This window comes from Sceloporus occidentalis, unplaced genomic scaffold, assembly GCF_023333645.1.
Source record: "Sceloporus occidentalis isolate IW3139 unplaced genomic scaffold, rSceOcc1.0.p SCAF_5, whole genome shotgun sequence".
Classification (NCBI taxonomy): Eukaryota; Metazoa; Chordata; class Lepidosauria; order Squamata; family Phrynosomatidae; genus Sceloporus; species Sceloporus occidentalis.
In genome coordinates, this window is record NW_028316985.1 from 119,385,921 (window position 1) to 119,403,853 (window position 17,933).

General features: G+C 41.1%; 1 protein-coding gene across 5 annotated transcripts in view; it reads left to right on the plus strand.

The window, feature by feature from the left end:
• CEP135 (centrosomal protein 135) overlaps positions 1-17,933 on the plus strand; it is a 47,778-nt gene that overhangs the window by 15,707 nt on the left and 14,138 nt on the right. For all 5 annotated transcript variants that reach the window (XM_089525260.1, XM_089525264.1, XM_089525263.1 and 2 more), the window contains exons 12-19: positions 1,831-1,974; positions 2,741-2,884; positions 4,125-4,190; positions 4,474-4,625; positions 5,536-5,651; positions 6,409-6,563; positions 11,180-11,235; positions 14,737-14,905. In XM_089525260.1, coding sequence (XP_089381386.1) covers positions 1,831-1,974; positions 2,741-2,884; positions 4,125-4,190; positions 4,474-4,625; positions 5,536-5,651; positions 6,409-6,563; positions 11,180-11,235; positions 14,737-14,905 — 1,002 coding nt within the window. The remainder of the gene's footprint in view (positions 1-1,830; positions 1,975-2,740; positions 2,885-4,124; positions 4,191-4,473; positions 4,626-5,535; positions 5,652-6,408; positions 6,564-11,179; positions 11,236-14,736; positions 14,906-17,933) is intronic.

Here is a 17,933-nt window from a genome sequence, read left to right on the forward strand (position 1 = left end):
TTTGTGCAGTCGCAGAATATTTAGTATCTGGAACCCTCAACAGTTGCTTCCCGGCCGACCTGAGGGTGCGGGGCGGATTATATGGGGAGAGGCGGTCCTCCAAGTACCCTGGGCCCAAGCCATTTAGGGCTTTATAGGTCATAACTAACACCTTGTATTGCACCCGGAAGCGAATGGGCAGCCAATGTAGATCTTGTAGAACAGGTGTTACATGGCTGGTCCTGGGGCATCCAGTGACCAGTCTAGCTGCCATGTTCTGCACTAATTGAAGCTTCCAGGTTTGGTACAAGGGTTGCCTCATGTAGAGCGTGTTACAGAAATCCAACCGAGAGGTTACCAGAGCATGTACCACCGTTTCAAGGTCCCCCCAGCCCAGGTAGGGTCGCAGCTGGCGTATCAGCCAAAGCTGATAACAAGTGCTCCTGACTGTCGCATCCACCTGAGATGTCAAGTGGAGCGACGAGTCCAGGAGCACCCCCAGACTGCGAACAGAGTCCTTCAGGGGGAGTGTGACCCCATTCAGGACAGGTGGACAAATTTCCAGGCCCGGGGAACCTATCACGAGTACTTCTGTTTTCTCTGGATTCAAACTGAGTCTGTTTTCCCTCATCCAGCCCATTACGGACTCCAGACAGGCATCTAGAGGAGAGATGCCATCCCTGGTCACTGCATCAGTCGGAGACACAGAGAAACATATTTGGGTGTCATCAGCGTACTGATAACACTGCGCCCCGTGTCTCCGGATGATCTCTCCCAGCGGTTTCATGTAAATGTTAAATAGCATGGGGGACAGAATGGCTCCTTGAGGGACGCCAGATGTAAGCGCCCTCTTATCAAAGAACACGTCCCCCAGCTGCACCATCTGGAATCTACCCGAGAGGTAGGAACGGAACCACTGGAGCGCAGTGCCCCCGATACCCAACTCCCTCAGGCGTTCCAGAAGGATACCATGGTCAATGGTATTGAAAGCCGCTGAGATGTCTAAGAGCACTAACAGGGACACATTATCCCTGTCCATTCCCAGACGGAGATCATCGACCAAGGCGACCATGGCAGTCTTAACTCCATAGCCCGCCCAGAAGCCAGTTTGAAATGGCTTGGAAAATGCATGGAAACTCACCCCCACAAGCACCCCAGAGGCCTGTACTACCTCTGCGTTCCTCTGCAGCCCCTCTCAATATGATAACAGGAAATGATGCAAATTTAGTTCCTTTCACCATTTTGAAAGGGGATGTAAAGAAAAACTGAGGTATTTGGCCTTGCAGGGGGTATTTGTGGCCCATGGAGATATTGAGGGGTGGGAATTGGTTCCTGACGCACAAGTAGTTAGCCATTCCTGATGTAACTAGATGTTCTCAGTTTCATTGCATCCATACTGGGGGGAAAGAGAGTATATGAGCCTGAGGTTTGCCTAGACACATTATTGTAATGCTTAAGTATGGTTTATTATCCTGCTTTTTAATTGACATTAAAGTGAAGTTTGCTAGTTCATACATAATGGGGAACTCTGGCTTAATGTAAGATGGAATGAGGCAGCATGCAAGACAGGAGTGCTTGGTCCTAACTGCATCAACCATGGCTTATGAATCTTGGAGTGGCCATTCTTACCGTTTCATAGTTTGAGTTTCGGTTCTGTTGTCAGAATTTCTGACTTCAGTAGATTTTGTACAGGAAATCATTTTTTTCCTGCACTGAACTTTTGATTATGTACAATTATGCTTTGTATTTGTATTTTAGTCAGAGTGCTACGATACCATGTAAGTGGATATATAAATATAACATACAATATAATCCCCCTCCTTTTTGTTTTTTGGTATCTTTATTTTACAGAGTGACAATCTTAGATTAGTTACCAGAGAGAGGGATGAGCTGCAATCAATGTTAGACAAATTTGAAAAACACATGGTAGAAATTCAGTCTAATGTTAAATTGCTAACTGCAGAACGAGACAAACTAAGTATTCTTTATGAACAGGTAAGTACATACGTAACTTCTAGAAGTCAAGAGATGGGCTAATTGGAATATAATATGGCTGGGTAATTTAAAAAATGTATGATCATGATTTTCAGAATCCTGTACAAGAATAAAGGAACTTATGATTGTTGCAGAGCTACGATTAGCCCTGAAAGCTACAGTTTGAGGAGTACCTACAGAGTAAAAGAACTGATGATAAATTTCTGTTGGTGTGCTAATAACCTAGTCTGGGCCAGATGCACAGGATTCTGTGAATTGGGTAGGGATAGCCTGATGTTTGGCAAACAGAACAAATCAGTGCACGGTCAGATTTCTCATATATCTGGAAGAATTTAATTCATTCTCTTTCCTCTTTATTCTTACCTCATCTCCTCATACTTTTCTCCTCCCTCCCCAGGCATGCTCTCATGTTTTCATAGAATCACAGAGTTGGAAGAGACCACAAGGACCATACAGTCCAACCCCAGGAACACACAATCAAAGCACCCCCAACACATGATGGCCATCCACCTTCTGTTTAAAACCATCCATCACACTCTGACAGAGTGTGTTCCACTGTCAAACAGCTCTTACTGTCAGGAAGTCCCTCCTAATATTTTAGGTGGAATCTCTTTTCCTGGAGGTTGCATACATTGTTCCGGGTCCTATTCTCTGGAGCAGCAGAAAACAAGCTTGCTCTATCCTCAATATGACACCACTTCAAATACTTTTGTCTATATACATTCCTTTAATAGTCACTATAAAAATATTAATTTTGTACTTTTAGTCTCAAGATGAGTTAAATCGTCTACGGAGAGAAACAAAAACTTACTTGATGACCCAAAGTCATGCAGAAGAGGAGAGAAACATTGCATTGACTGATTTCAGAAGAATGGTGACAGAGAAAGAAGGGCTGAGGGAAAAATTAAAGGTCAGGGTTTTATTTTATAAAGACTGTTTGTTGTAGTGTTTGAATCTTGTAATAAATTTTGGCTCATTCTTACCACACAAGATTTTCTTTCCATATGTTTTATATGAGCGAGGCAGCCAGTGATTCTAGTGATAAAAAAGTTTCCCAAGTTTTAATGTACATTTTACAGTTTCAAGAATGGCAAAACTCCACAGCTGTACACCATGGCTTGTAGGTTCCAATATCGTGCTACTGGCATTTCTGTTGTTGCTGCTGCTACCACTACTACTGGTAGTAGTAGTAGTAATAGTAATACTGAAATTGTATGCCACGTCAGCACTAATAATAAATCATACAAAAATTATAAATGCTTATAAAAAAGAGTAACATATTTGTTCCCCATGAAATCATGTACAATGGGAGATAAACTGCCTTCAGGTCTGTGACAGCAATCAATTCCGGGATTTCCTGGACCATGTCTGGATCATAAGAAATCACTACTCATACTGCTTGTCAGCTTTGACAAGTGATAGATACCATATTGATTTATGTTAAAAGTAGCACTGCCATCACTGAGATTCTAGTGTGAACTCTTGTTCCTTGTGGACTATTAGGTAATTTAAGAGCTAAAGGTTATATATGAATATCAGCATTTAAAAGTTTCACTAAAAGGAGATGTTGAGGTTTGAGTGATGAAGGGAAAAGGAATATAAATGTTTATTTTGATTATTTCATTTATTTCAAATGCTTCGCTTTCAACTACATACTTTCAATCAGCTTTGAGGGCATACAGACCAGGTACAGTGTTCCTTATGTGCATCCCATTTGCCCCTGCACTGAAATAATGTTGTGCCAATTTAGCATGTGAGAGGTCCAAAACACACTGCAGAAATAATCCAGTTTGAGATAGCTTTAACTGCCCTGGCTCAGTGCTAGGAAATCATGGGAACTGTACTTTATTGTGGCACCAGAGCTTTTTCACAGAGAAGGCTAAATGTCTCACAAAACTACAGTTCCCAGAACTCCCTAGTATTTTGCCATGGCAGTTAAAGCAGTTTCAGACAATTATTTGTGCTGTGCGTTTTAGACCAGAGTACGACTTGTCCAAGATCACTCAGTGAGTTTCCATGCCAGATTTAAAGTCCAACACTCAAACCACTGCAACACACTGATTCTTTAAGCTATTCATACTATTATTTTTATTTTTATATATTTTTATTTAATTATATTTTATTTTAACATATTTTATTTATTTTGTTAGATCCATCAAGAGGAAAAATCAAATCTAGAAAAGGCAATATCAGAGTTGGAAAATACTGTTCATAAAGTAAGCACTCCCTGATGTCAAAATTAACACATGCATAGTGATGAGATGTCATTAATATTTCTGTGCTGACTGTTCAGAATGGGATCTGAACTGGGATATTTATCCACTTTTTCATGATCATTTGGGGAATGGAAATGTTGATAGGCATTGGGCACTAGCAGTAATTCATTTTTGTATTCTTGATGGCAGTAGGAGTACTGTGGGCTTCAGTGGCACCTCATTAAGCCTTGACACTATATTATAAATTTCACAAAATAATACTTATTTCTTCTCTGTGCTGTAGTTGGAAGGAGAACAACTTGAACAAATAACAACAATTTCATTATTAAAAGACAAAATAGCCTGCTTAGAAGATGAATTAAATGTTAAGTCTCATCAACTTTCCCAATCATCTGAAGATACTTCACAGTTTAAAACAGAATTAAACTCACTTCAGTAAGTTTGGCTGTGTATTTTTAAATTTAGAACTGTGTATTGTGTGCATTCAGCTTGGTTCTGACTTTCGGTGGCCCTTAGGTGAACTTATCACAGAGTTTTCTTGGCAAGATTTTTCTGTGCAGGTTTACTAGTGCTTCCTCTGAGGCTGGAAAGATGTGACTTGCCAAAGGTCACGGGTGTGTTTCCATGGCCAACTGGGGATTTGAATTGTAGTCTCCCAGAGTCCTAGTCCAACTCTCAAATCATTTCACTTTCCTGGTTTCCTTAATGCATGAATTACCTTCGTAATTCATGCAATTACATGAAATCTTTGTGATCTGCATAAAATGAAAGATATTTGATCCATGTCTACCTGGTGGTCATATTTCAAATTGTGCTGCTTAATCTAGATAGCATGAGCTACTGGTTGGTATTAAGGGAAAGGTACATGGCATATGTACAATGTTGAGACAGAGTTTATCATTTTTTTACTCATTCCAGGGCTTAGCCCAATTTTTTAATTAATTGACAGATCCTGGCCATGTCCTGAATCTAATTAAGCTGTAAATCATACCATGTTCTCTACGTCAGTAAAGATAAGATTGTGATCTTTAAGGTTATAGTGTTCATTAACAGTATACATTTTTGGCTGACATACTGCACTATATTTTCTGCCATGGAATTTAACAGGAGAGCCCAGCACCTTAACAAGAAAACTAAACATCAAACATGATTCTTGTCTTTGGAGGTCATTGCATTGTATTATTCGTTTAGTAACTAATATACTTTGAATATAAAATTGGATAAATTAGACCTTTTGGTTTGCTTATGTCTTTTTGGTTTGTGTACATCATATTCTAATTGCATTTAAACATCTGAATTTTGCATTTTTCCACCCATACTTCCAAAATGGATGTTGATTCTGCAGACTACTAAATGAACAGATACAGAAATCCCTAGATGATGCACAACATCAATTGTCTATTAAAGAAGATGAACTTCATTCAGCTCAAGAAGAAATTGCTATGGTAGAAGACAAATTAGGTGAATGCTGCTTCATATCTTAAAAGAAAACAGTTGTGTAACTTGAATATTCAGTTATACAGCCATATGAAACTGCTAGTTCAACTTCTTTCAAAGTGAGTTTCGGAGCACTTATTTTCTTTTTTCATAATCTATATTAAAGAGCAGTAATTGGAAGACCAAATGTGAATTTGATCACCAATTTCCAGCCCCTGCTTCCATTCACTCTTGTAAAAGTGCTCATAGTGATTAGAGTGTGGAGAGAAAAAAGGATAGTGAATGTGAGGGTGGATTCTCTCATATTTTTGCATCCCTCATCCTTCTGAGACATTTCCTAGCTGGAAATGGATGAGAGAGGTAGAGAGGTATGAGACATGTCTATGAGATCCACCACACCAACTGAGAAATATCTTGAGAATAAACCCAAAGAAGTGTGCCAGCAAACAAAAATAGACTTGCACTCTGGAAGACAGTGGAAGACAATGAAGAGAAGCCCACTTTTGGTAGATATTTCCAATGGCACTCTCTGGCAAACTGTTCATAGTCATCAATTAGCAAGGGACTAAAAGCTTTAAAAATATTTTCTGGAAAGCTGGGTAGTGATAGTCCAAGTTTTCTACCATTCAGAATATACAAGAAGTAAAATTATTTGCCAACAAGAAGTCTATGTGGTCCAGCCCAGCAGGCCACAGAATAACAAATATGCCATATAGTTTTGCTCACAGAGCTCTGTATGTATGTCGCAAGTGAGTCAAATGAAACACTTTGCTATTTTCAGATAAACTCATTAATAAGAACTCTACACAAGATGAGACCATCCGTGTGCTGAGAAGTACTATTAATATGTTGGATAAGGAAAAGGACACCCTACAGGAAAGCATAGATGAAAAGACAGAAAAAATTGCCTATTTAGATGATAATTTAGCAAACAAGGTATGTATACAAATAATCAAATAGATTATCTGAAGTATTTTATAACAGAACTATTTTAATTTTGTACTGTATCATGGGCAGGCAATTCTTTTGGGTGGATTTTTGGTATTAATTTCAGAAGAAAATTATCTTGGTGAAAAACAGAATACAAAACTGCAGAGAAATTCTGGGGCTTGGTCCCAAAGGAGCTCTAGATTCATGGAAGATGAAGGGCCTGCTGTTCAGCCCAGTCGTACCACAAACCCTGTCTCTGCTCCTATGCAACGCCAGGTCCATAAAGAGCAAGACCCACATCATTTATGATCTTTTGCAGGACAAAAACTGTGACCTGGCGTGCATTACTGAGACCTGGCTTGGGCCTGAGGGCGAGGCAGTGTGGGCCCAGGCCCTCCCAGCCGGGTTCTCAGTTAAGGACCAGATCAGGTTAGGTGGACGGGGGGGTGGTGTTGCCTTGGTCCATAAAAACACCTTCTCCTTAACCAGGATCCCAGTCCGGAAAACAGATCACATCGAGTGTATTTACCTGTCCCTGAGGGCTAGAGACAGTCTGGGGATTCTGTTGGTCTACAGGCCACCCCGTGCGCTAACAGACTCCCTGGCCGAGCTCACACAGCTGGTCTCGGAACTGGTGTTGGAGTCCCCAAGACTTCTTGTCTTGGGAGACCTCAACATCCCTTTCGAGGCCAGTGAAGTTCCAACAGGTGCTGCTCGGGAGTTCATGACTACCATGACAGCCATGGGCCTGTCTCAACTAGTCTCAGGGCCTACGCATTGCGCTGGTAATACCCTTGATGTGATCTTTAGTACGGACATGGAGGTTCCGTGGGTAGAGATCTCAAACATCTCTCCCTTGTCATGGACGGATCATTTCTTGGTTGAGGCTCGAATCAAGGCTTCTACCTCAAGCTCCCCCGGGGGTGGCGGACCCATTAGGATGGTCCACCCTCGAAGGCTGATGGAACCCAAAAGGTTCCAAGAAGCCCTAGAGGGATATGCGACTGGTTCTGACGGCGATTCTGTTGATGCCCTGGCTAATATCTGGGATACCAACCTGTCCAGGGCTATACACAGTGTCGCTCCCAAGCGTCCTTACCGGCCTGCTCCTAATAAACAACCATGGTATACGGAAGATCTTAGAGTAAGGAAGCGGGCTGTGCAACGACTAGAGCGTAACTGGCGAAGACATCAGCGTTTATCTGACAGGACACTCCTTCGCTCTCATTTGAAGGCCTATGGAGTGGCAATAGGTGCAGCTAAGAATTCGTTCTATGCTGCACGTATTGCGTCCGCAGAGTCGCGTCCAGCAGAGCTGTTCAGGGTTGTGAGAGAGCTGACTCAGCTCCCTCCCTCCCTGAGCCCTATTCTGGTACCATCTAAAGCCTGCTGTGATGATTTTAATAACTTCTTTGCGGATAAAATCTCTCAGATCAGGGCTGATCTTGACGCCAGTATTTATGCAGGTCCTGTAAGAGAGGCGTCCGAAGCATCCGTGGCCCCAGTTATACTGGATCGCTTTGAGTTTGTTAGTACCGATGAAGTGGACAAGATCCTTCGAAGCGTTAGGAAGACGACGTGCTCTCTTGATCCCTGTCCCTCATGGTTGGCAGCTCAGGGGGGAGATGCGGTGCTGACTATGTTGCACCGCATCATTAATACTTCTCTAAGAGAGGGTCAGTTTCCATCTAAATTGAAAGTGGCAGTGGTTAAACCCTTGCTCAAGAAACCCTCCTTAGACCCCCTGATTCATAACAACTATCGGCCCATCTCGCTGCTACCTTTTTTGGGGAAGGTGATCGAGAGAGCAGTCGCCTTCCAGCTTCAATCGATCTTGGATGACACCGATTTTCTGGACCCATTTCAAACTGGCTTCCGGGCGGGCTATGGAGTTGAGACTGCCATGGTCGCCTTAGTTGATGACCTCCGTCTGAGCATGGACAGGGGAAGCGTGTCCCTGTTAGTGCTCTTAGACATCTCGGCGGCTTTCGATACCATCGACCATGGTATCCTTCTGGAACGCCTGGGGGAGTTGGGTATCGGGGGCACTGCTTTGCAGTGGTTCCGGTCCTACCTCTCGGGTAGATTCCAGATGGTGGAGCTGGGGGATTGTCGCTCCGATAAGAGGGCACTTACATCCGGTGTCCCTCAGGGAGCGATTTTATCCCCTATGCTTTTTAACATCTACATGAAACCGCTGGGAGAGATCATCCGGAGACACGGGGCGCGGTGTTATCAGTATGCTGATGACACCCAAATAATTTTCTCTGTGTCTCCGACTGATGCAGTAACTAAGGATGGCATCTCTCCTCTAGATGCCTGCTTGGCGTCGGTAATGGGCTGGATGAGGGAGAACAAACTCAGTGTGAATCCAGGGAAAACGGAAGTACTGGTGATAGGTCCCTCGGTTCCGGGTGGTGAGATTTGTCAGCCTGTCCTGAATGGGGTCACGCTCCCCTTGAGGGACTCGGTGCGCAGCTTGGGAGTACTCCTTGATTCGTCGCTTCATCTGACATCTCAGGTGGACGCGACGATCAGGAGTGCTTGTTATCAGCTTCGGCTGATACGCCAGCTGCGCCCCTACCTGGGCCGTCGGGACCTTGAAACTGTTGTACATGCTTTGGTAACCTCTCGATTGGATTTCTGCAATGCGCTCTACATAGGGCAACCCTTGTACCAAACCCGGAAGCTTCAATTGGTGCAGAATATGGCAGCCAGACTGGTCGCTGGTAGTTCCAGGACAGACCACATAACACCTATTTTAAAAGATCTCCACTGGCTACCCATTCGCTTCCGAGCTCAATACAAGGTGTTGGTTTTGACCTATAAAGCCCTAAATGGCTTGGGCCCAGGGTACTTGGAGGACCACCTCTCCCCACACAATCCGCCCCGCACACTCAGAACATCTGGGACCAATTTGTTAGAGGTCCCTAAATCCCATTTGGTGAGGACCTCACAGAGGGCTTTTACTATCGCCGCCCCCTCATTGTGGAATAAGCTCCCTGTAGAGCTCCGTTCCTCTGCATCTTTAGTTTCTTTTAAGAAACAATTAAAAACGCATCTATTCCAGTTGGCTTTTTCACTTTAGGTAATAGTGTTTTTTCTCTGCTCCTTGCCCTCTGTTTTTCGACCCCGGATTAGTGCAATATATTGTCTTTTTCTTGCCCCTAGTGAATTGTGATTTGTATAGATTCCCATTCCTACCCCTAGTAATGATGCTTTTAAACTTTTTATATTGTGATGTTTTACTTGTATTTTATTGTTTCTTGTCTTGTAAGCCGCCTTGATCATGCAATTGGAAAGGCGGGATATAAATAAAAATTATTATTATTATTATTATTAAGATACTGTTGCTCATACAAGCTGCCTTTCCATAGTCTTAAAATCCTGTGTCCTACAGGTTCTCTCATTCCAGAGCAACCACTGAACCTCAAGAGCCCACTTTTGGGGCATGTAGCTATGGACGAAGGAGGGATTATAGTGCTGTTGTACTAGCAAGATGCTTCTCACATATATTTACATCCAGGCCCTTGCATGCTAAATGCAGAATAATGCATATTAATAAAAAAAATTAAAAACTGGAGTATGAAATCAGTTAACCAATTTATGAAAAAACATGAAGAAGCAAATAGTATATTAAAGGATAGGAAATAGGTAAAAAGTTAAACAAAAATATTGTCCAGTTTAATTTTAGAGCAGGTTATAACACACAAAAAGAAATGAATCTACCATAGCTTCTGAACTCACTGTTTAAATTCGTCCATACTTGATCTAAGCTACAGATATATAAGAAACTGTGATAATAAATGGTGGTGGAAGTGGTGATTATGATGGCGATGAGCATGATAATCATGATGATCCCATGACCCCTAGATTAGTGCTTCTCCCTTTCCCTTCCCTTCCTTCTTTCTCATGCCATCTGGCTGCTGGCAAGTGGTGTAAGAGGAAAAATGCTTACATGTGTGGTTCACGTGCTTTTCTGTTGTTTTCTGGGGATGATATTTCCTTTTCCTAACACAATAAATGTTTCAAGCAAGCAAGAGCAGGGAAAAAGCAAAGCATATTGCAACAGCTGTGAAGAAGAGAGGGAGCATTTAATTTCTCTGTACGTGCTGTCTCATGTCTTTGTTCCTTATTATCTGAAACCTTCCTTGCTACTACTGCTAAGAAGTGTGAATGTAGGCTGACAACATATGGTCACATTCTTCGCTGAGGAAATGTACATGGGGTGAGTGGGGCTGTGCCACTTGAAACAGACTTGAAACCTGTAACTAGTCGGGGTGAGGGAGCACTAATGAAGTTGTCACTTGACATCTGTGAACCCTATGCACCAGTAGTGACAGCCAAAAGAAAAACAGAGTACAGAATATATGAGTAAGACACATAATAGATGACAAGAATATCAAAGCCATTGGTAAACATTTTAGTTTTTTTTTAAATGCTGATCTACTAGATATTATTATTATAGCTGTATAATTGTTATAGAGTTCTTAGGCCCTATTTATTTGGTTATTGACAGAGGGCTGGGTAGTACCGCTCATTTGGTTCATCAGTGCTGTTTTTAAACTTTGAATTACATCAGAAAAAATCCGCAACCTACATAATCTTGTCTCTTTTTATAGGAGAAAACTATCCTCAATTTGCGGCAAACACTCACTCAATTGGAATCATCCCTAGAGTAAGTAACAGAACAAAAATGTTACTTATTGGCTATCTTGTAGTAGCCAAGACAGAGTTGATAAAAGAATTCTATTTGTTATTGTCTTTTGCATGCAATTGGAAGTTACAGTTTCTTCTGTTAAAAAATGAAATCTGGCAGTTTAGAAAACATTAATTCAAATAATTATAATTCACTTACTAATATATGTCATTACTGCTGTCCCATATAGACAAAGAAGTTGTACTGAAATTGGAGAACCTACTTCTGAATAAAAATAGTTCAGATTGTATATTTCTTCTTAGTGGCAGATAATTTTACATTTCTTACAAACTATTTCATCCTTGGCTCTGAATAATTGTCAGAAATCTTGTTTGTTTATGAAATGGCTAGATAAAATCAAGTTTGACTGTATAACTTCCAAGTGGAGTTGTCAGACTACTAGAAATGACAGAGTAGAAAAATGCACTGACACTGGTGAACATTTTTACAAAGCTACATTTGGTTGTGATAATGCATACTGAAAGCATAGTAGTTACAAGCCTAGTCAAAACTCTGGGACATGCAATCCAAATTACAGTGGGCCCTCCTTATCCTCGGACTTGCCATCCATGGATTCCAGCCTCCGCAGATAGCAAGCCCCTGGTTTTCAATAATGGTGGAGCATGTGCTTTGGACCTACTGTATGTCTACTTTCTGAGATGCATGGACTGAACTAGTGCCTAGGAACAGATCTTTATAAACAGGCTTTATGAATAGCCATAGAAATGCAAAACTTGTGGGTCTGGTGATGAAGCGACAAGTTCAGTTTTAACTATGATCATTGAGGGATAAAGGCCAGTGTGTGTGGATGACAGTGTAATTATCTTTGTAAATAAGACCACCAAGTTATCTAGCAGCTTTGTCACATTAAATACATTGGTTTAAGAAAATGTAATATTAACACTATCAAGCAAAACCATCTAGGGCCCAAAATAGGCCGGATAAAGCTGGCCACAGCCACTCTGGCATGATTTTCACTGCCTCTTCAGCAACCGCAGACACCGGCCCTGATCTGGTTGTGATTTTGAACCAGGCTGGCAAAAGAAGCACCATTTTACCACTCCTTTTTGGCCTGGTTCTTTGTAAAAGATACAGCCTTGGCATGGTTTCCAGCTGCGCTTGAGGCATATGTCATCTAAACGCAATTCTCCGAATGTGGCTGGAAACCGATTTATTTGGCTTGTCTATTTCGGGCTTAGGTTGCAGTTCTACACACAGTTACTGTGGACATTGAATACATACTGTAATATTATACAATCAGCCCTCTGTTGCCGCAGGGGATCTGTTCCAGACCTCCCCACGAAAACAGAGACTCACAGATATTCAAGCCCCATAGGCTTGAATGGGGTGCATGCCACAGGAGCGCACCCCATTGAAAATAACAGAGGTCTCCCCTCCGTGAATAATCAAGAGCATGAATCTCAAGTCCGCAAGAAAGGAGGGGCGACTATAATCATAATCTGCTGTCCAACCTTCCTGAAAGTACACTTTCTAACTGGACTACTTTACCTCTTAATTTTGTTTTAGCTAACTAAACTGATTGAACAGTTGCTGAATGTTTACATTATGTAGTACATTATTCATGGAGTAAAATGACCATCTTAAAGATCAGGACTCATATGAATATGCATTCATAAGTATTTCCCAGGAATCTTAGAAAAAAACTTTTAGGGAGAATCTAAATGCTCATTTGGATATTACTTCTGATTGGCATTGAACTTAAGATCCATATGTTAAATTGTCCACCACTGTCAAACCCACAGTAATGCCAATTTCATATCTTCATTTCCCCAAGAAATGTCTGGAAGCTGTTGAAATTAAACAAGAAATAGCTATTCATATTATAGCATTGCTTTTCAATGTTTGGTCCTACAGTCATCTAGAACTTCCACTCTCAGAATTCCTGAGCATTGGTCTGTGTAGGACCTCTGTGAGTTGAAGTCCTAAACATCTGGAAGCTTGAAAACCATTGATTATAGGCTTCTGAGTGGTAACTTGGTTCAAAAAGTATCTTCATACTTGTATTTTCTGATACAACTTATCAACGACTTCACTAACACAGTTGTGGTATTTGCATATAATGATAAACTAGGAATCCTGGCTTAATCCATAATAAATTGTGACATGGAACAATCAGAATGTTTAAAAATTCCCTTTGCATGAGAAGGTAAGGAAAGCAGAGAGAGAGATAGCTTAATATAATCAGAAGCCAACATAATTTAATGTGCCCAGCTGGGATCAGGCCATACACCAGGCTTGTTATTGGCATTCAAATCCTTGACTTCTTTTGGTATAATAAAATATAATCTATGGTATGGGCATTAAACTGTCTTGATTTTTTAAAATTTATTTTTAAATCATATCCCACCAAGTGAAGACCAAACAGCAGCATATGGTTTGATGACAGGATTCCTGGGTTATTTTTATATCATAGGTTATTGTTTTGGTGAATGTCATCAGTTCTTAGACAGAAGATTACATCATGGTTTGTTTAGTTTAACTGTAACTTCCTTATACATTTGATCCAGATTAGACTCCAATAACTTTAATTTGTTTAAAGCCCAAAACTACAGTTTTAAACTGTTATTTACAATTGCTGTATGAATCTTGGCTAGTATTAAGTGTCATCTGTCAAACTCGGGATCTTAGTTGAATTCTAGTTTGCTGCATTGCCCCATCCCATTGGCTACTTGCTTACGGAGATACATTGGAAGGGCAGCTGATGAATAAAACTGTTCATGCATCTTAAATACTTTCACATATTTCTCACTTCTGCTAATTTGCCCCACCCAGCACCTTGCTCACAAGCACTCCAAGGCACTGATGTCTTCATTGAAAAGTGGCCTCAGAAGGATGGATGCTTTATGGGGATGGCTAGACAAAACCTTTAGCACAGAAGGCAAGGAATCAGGAGAATATGCTTTATGATTGGCTTTTGTTCTGGAATGTGCCAAAAGATCTCCAAGGAAGAGAGTGTTATTCCCCCTGCATCCCAATTCTGCAACTAGTTAACAGTAAGAGAATTGCTGGTGCATGCTATGCCAAGATCTTATACACCACAGAGGGCTTCAGTATAGTAGTATTCACAAAGGAGATAAATGCAAACAAGCCAACTTTAACGATAGCAAGCTACAGTTGGTGTCTTGAGCCAGATCTTGGCTTGTGCAACAAACTATGGTTAAATCATAGTTTAGCATTAAATCCAGATGTAAACAATGTTACTATCATTCCACAAATTTTTCAAGATGAATATACTGATCAAGAAACATGATATCATGTTCACAGTATCAGGTATACCATAATTATAATTTAAAGCCTCTTGATAATATTATCAACACAGCAGGCACCTTTTGGTATAAAGCTAAATGTGCTTAAATGGATCAATCTTAATTACTAGATTTTCATTATTCTATAGACATATATACCATAATGCAAAAAGATAAATTCTGTTTAAGGTTTTCCCAATCCCTCATTTGCTAGCCAATTAAAGGATGCCTTAAATGGTAAAGACCGTGAACTGGCCAGTCTCCGCCGCCAGCTTGATGGTATACACTCTGAGTTTGGAGAAGTCAGCGCAGTAAAAGAATTGGCCCTGAAGGAAAACAGAAGATTGCAGGATGATCTAGCCACAATGGCCAGAGAAAACCAGGTACAACAATAATTCCTAATGATGTCATAATAACTTTAAATAAGATTTGCACAAATCCAAAATACTTACAAACTTAAAATTCTTGTTACTACTTCTGTGTCAAAACTGAATAAGCATCAGGTATTTAAATGAAATTAAAGATTATGTCCAGAGCATGCATAGTTTTTGTATGTAGATATCTGGATGTTACCTTGTTCCTGTCCCTTTACTGCTTTGCATTGCAAATCTGTAAACCAAGAACAAACAAAAGAATCTTCTACTAAGAAGTATTAGTCCATATTTCAGAGCTGACCTCCAAATTTTTCTTTGTCGTTTCTGTGACTCAGACATATGATATTCTCTGCACCAGCACAGACAGTTTTCAGGAACTTTTAGAGCTAGATCTCTTTGCCTGAAGTTCTGCTGCCTGTCTGTACCACACATGTTCTGTATGGTTTCCCCCTCAACCCACCTCAGTTCTCTTTCATCCACCATCAAAGTCACATTGCAGGGAATTTTGCTGCATTAGCAACTTTTTGTTGCTAATTTCCTGTTTTTTTCTCCTGTTTTATGGCATCTGCAGTGTTTTTTTGAGAAGTCTCCAACAGCAACAAGAGACCCAAATGAGCCATATTCTAAGTGACTTCTTTGTTTGGGGGAGGCCCATGTTGTGGATAAGTGCTGTAGAGCCTTTTTTCCACTATGCCCATCAAAACGGGGCTTCATGTCAACGCCCTTATTTGGGACTTGGCTGTCAATATTGCTGACCTCACTGCCCAAAACATGTTATGCTGTCTGCTCCCCACATCAAGTCTGGGGACTTGAGGGCTGTGCTGTTACCCCAGCTGCGTTCCTAGCAGTGTCAGCTGCAAGTTAGTATAGGCTCTGTTCCTCCTTCAGCTGAGGCTGTTTTTCAGTTGGGAGAGATGCATGAGTCTTTTCAGCCTCACATTCCTTGCCCGTGACACTGAGGTCCTCCCTGGACAGTTTCACTAGGTAACATTCCCCCCCCACAAGCTGGAATGCCCTCTCTATGCCTTCCCTCCCTTTCCACTCATCACAAGGGTCCTGGTAAAGTTCAGAGATGACCACATGGACTGTACTCTGGTTAGACAGTAGCCTCATCAGTTGTGGTTTGCCATGCTCTTGCTTCTGTCCTTTTGCTACTTTCACAAACTCTTGTTGGCTTGAGATCTCACTCAAGCCAAAGTTTGGGTTTGACACCTGGATCTTCAAACATTTCATCTTATAGCTTAGAGGTTATCGCCTCCTGGAGGTGTTAACCATTCTGCACTCCACATGTAGATAACCAACTAAGTTTAAGTGCTTCCTCTTCTTTCTCCACAACATTTATTTATATTGGCACTGGGGTTCCGTTAACCATCTTCTTTGGTTCCTGTCCTCCTTAGCATCATAGGGCCTCTCAGTCGCTTTAATCAGTCTACTTGACGACTCTCTTGGCCTTCATTTGACCCTGAGATTTTTCTTCTTGATTAAACTTTACTCCAAAGATTGTATGAAAATCTTTCTTGAACTCCCATTGCACCAGTTTGGGATCTATGCTTGGCTGTCTGTCAGTTGATGGGATATTCTTTTGAACTCCTGGACTCATGTGACTTATGCCTCCTCATGTGGAAGACTGTGTTCCTTGTAGACATCACCTCTGCAAGGAGGGTCAGTGAACTCACTGCTTTGCAGGTTGACTTATCACTCCCCCAATTCCAGAAAGATGAGGTGGTACTCTTTCCAAATGTGACTTTCCTCCCAAAAGAGGCTAAGTCTTTTCATTAGTCTTAGTAATTCTCATTTCTGACTTTGTTGCTACCCTGACAACTGACAACAAGCAGGCTTGGCAAATGCTAGATGTCAAAAGTGCCTTACATACTATGTTGATTGGACAGAGCATTTCAGGAAATCTCCTAGACTTTATCTGCTACGGGATTCATAGGCAAGTTTGTTGAGCTACCGTGCAGCACATTTCCAAATGAGTGGCTTCTACTATAACTTTAATTTACCAGACTGCTAGGAAACCAGACCCTTCCTTCATTCATGTTCATTCCATGAGAGCTGTCTCCACTTCATCTGCATTCTTGGCTGGTGTGTCCATTCAGCCAATCCATCAAGAGCTACTTGGGCTCAACCACTTATCTTTGTAAAGCACTACAGATTGGATGTTCATACCAGAAGCTCTACTTCTTTTGGCTTACCTGTGCTTCAGGCCTTCCACCAAAGAGCTTTAGTGTTAGAAGTTTCCAAATGTGATCTGCAAAGGAACAGAGAGTCTTATAAGTGTACATTCACAGATGACCACTCAACAAACCACAGTTATAGGTAAGCAGCATGCTTGTCTTCTTTTCTCAGTATTCTTTATTTTGTAGATCAAAAATGGGATTGACTTTTTTTCTTAGATATTGACTTTTGGAGCAGTATTCGGGAAACAGTATAGAAATGGTACTTTTTTATCCACATAGGAATGAAATAAATTATATTCTATAAAATAGGGTATCTGCATATGTATTAATCTGATAAATTGTATACTTTGTTGGCTGTGAAGGGTTCCTAATGCCTTGAGATGCCTTGTAACTTAGATGAAGAGATTTTGCTTTTAATAAAGCAAGTACTTTCTTCAAGTTATCATGGAGTATGCGCTTCCTGATCACATATCTGTTTTTTTCCTTCTGGCAATAGCAGTATATCTTGTCTCTTCCAATGATTAACAAAAGTGCCATAAATCCTTCTTGTTAGCCAGTTCCCCCAATATTCCATTGCCTTTCTTATGTCCCTGTTGCCTTTAGACATTAAGTGGTTCTGATGTAACAAAGCCACTACAACTAACATAGTTTATTGGAATGACAGTGAGTTAAGGTACCTCTTCCCTCCCTTCTTCTTTGTCTTTTATACCCAGCTTGAGAAAAGACTTGATTTGTTCAATGACAGTTTCTTCTGATGATCAAACTGTGATTTAAGAGATCAGGAAGTATCCAGCTGCTGCTTCTGCTGATTTCAGCTGCATGGGTGTCATTATCCCTAATTACAAGTTCCTCCTTAT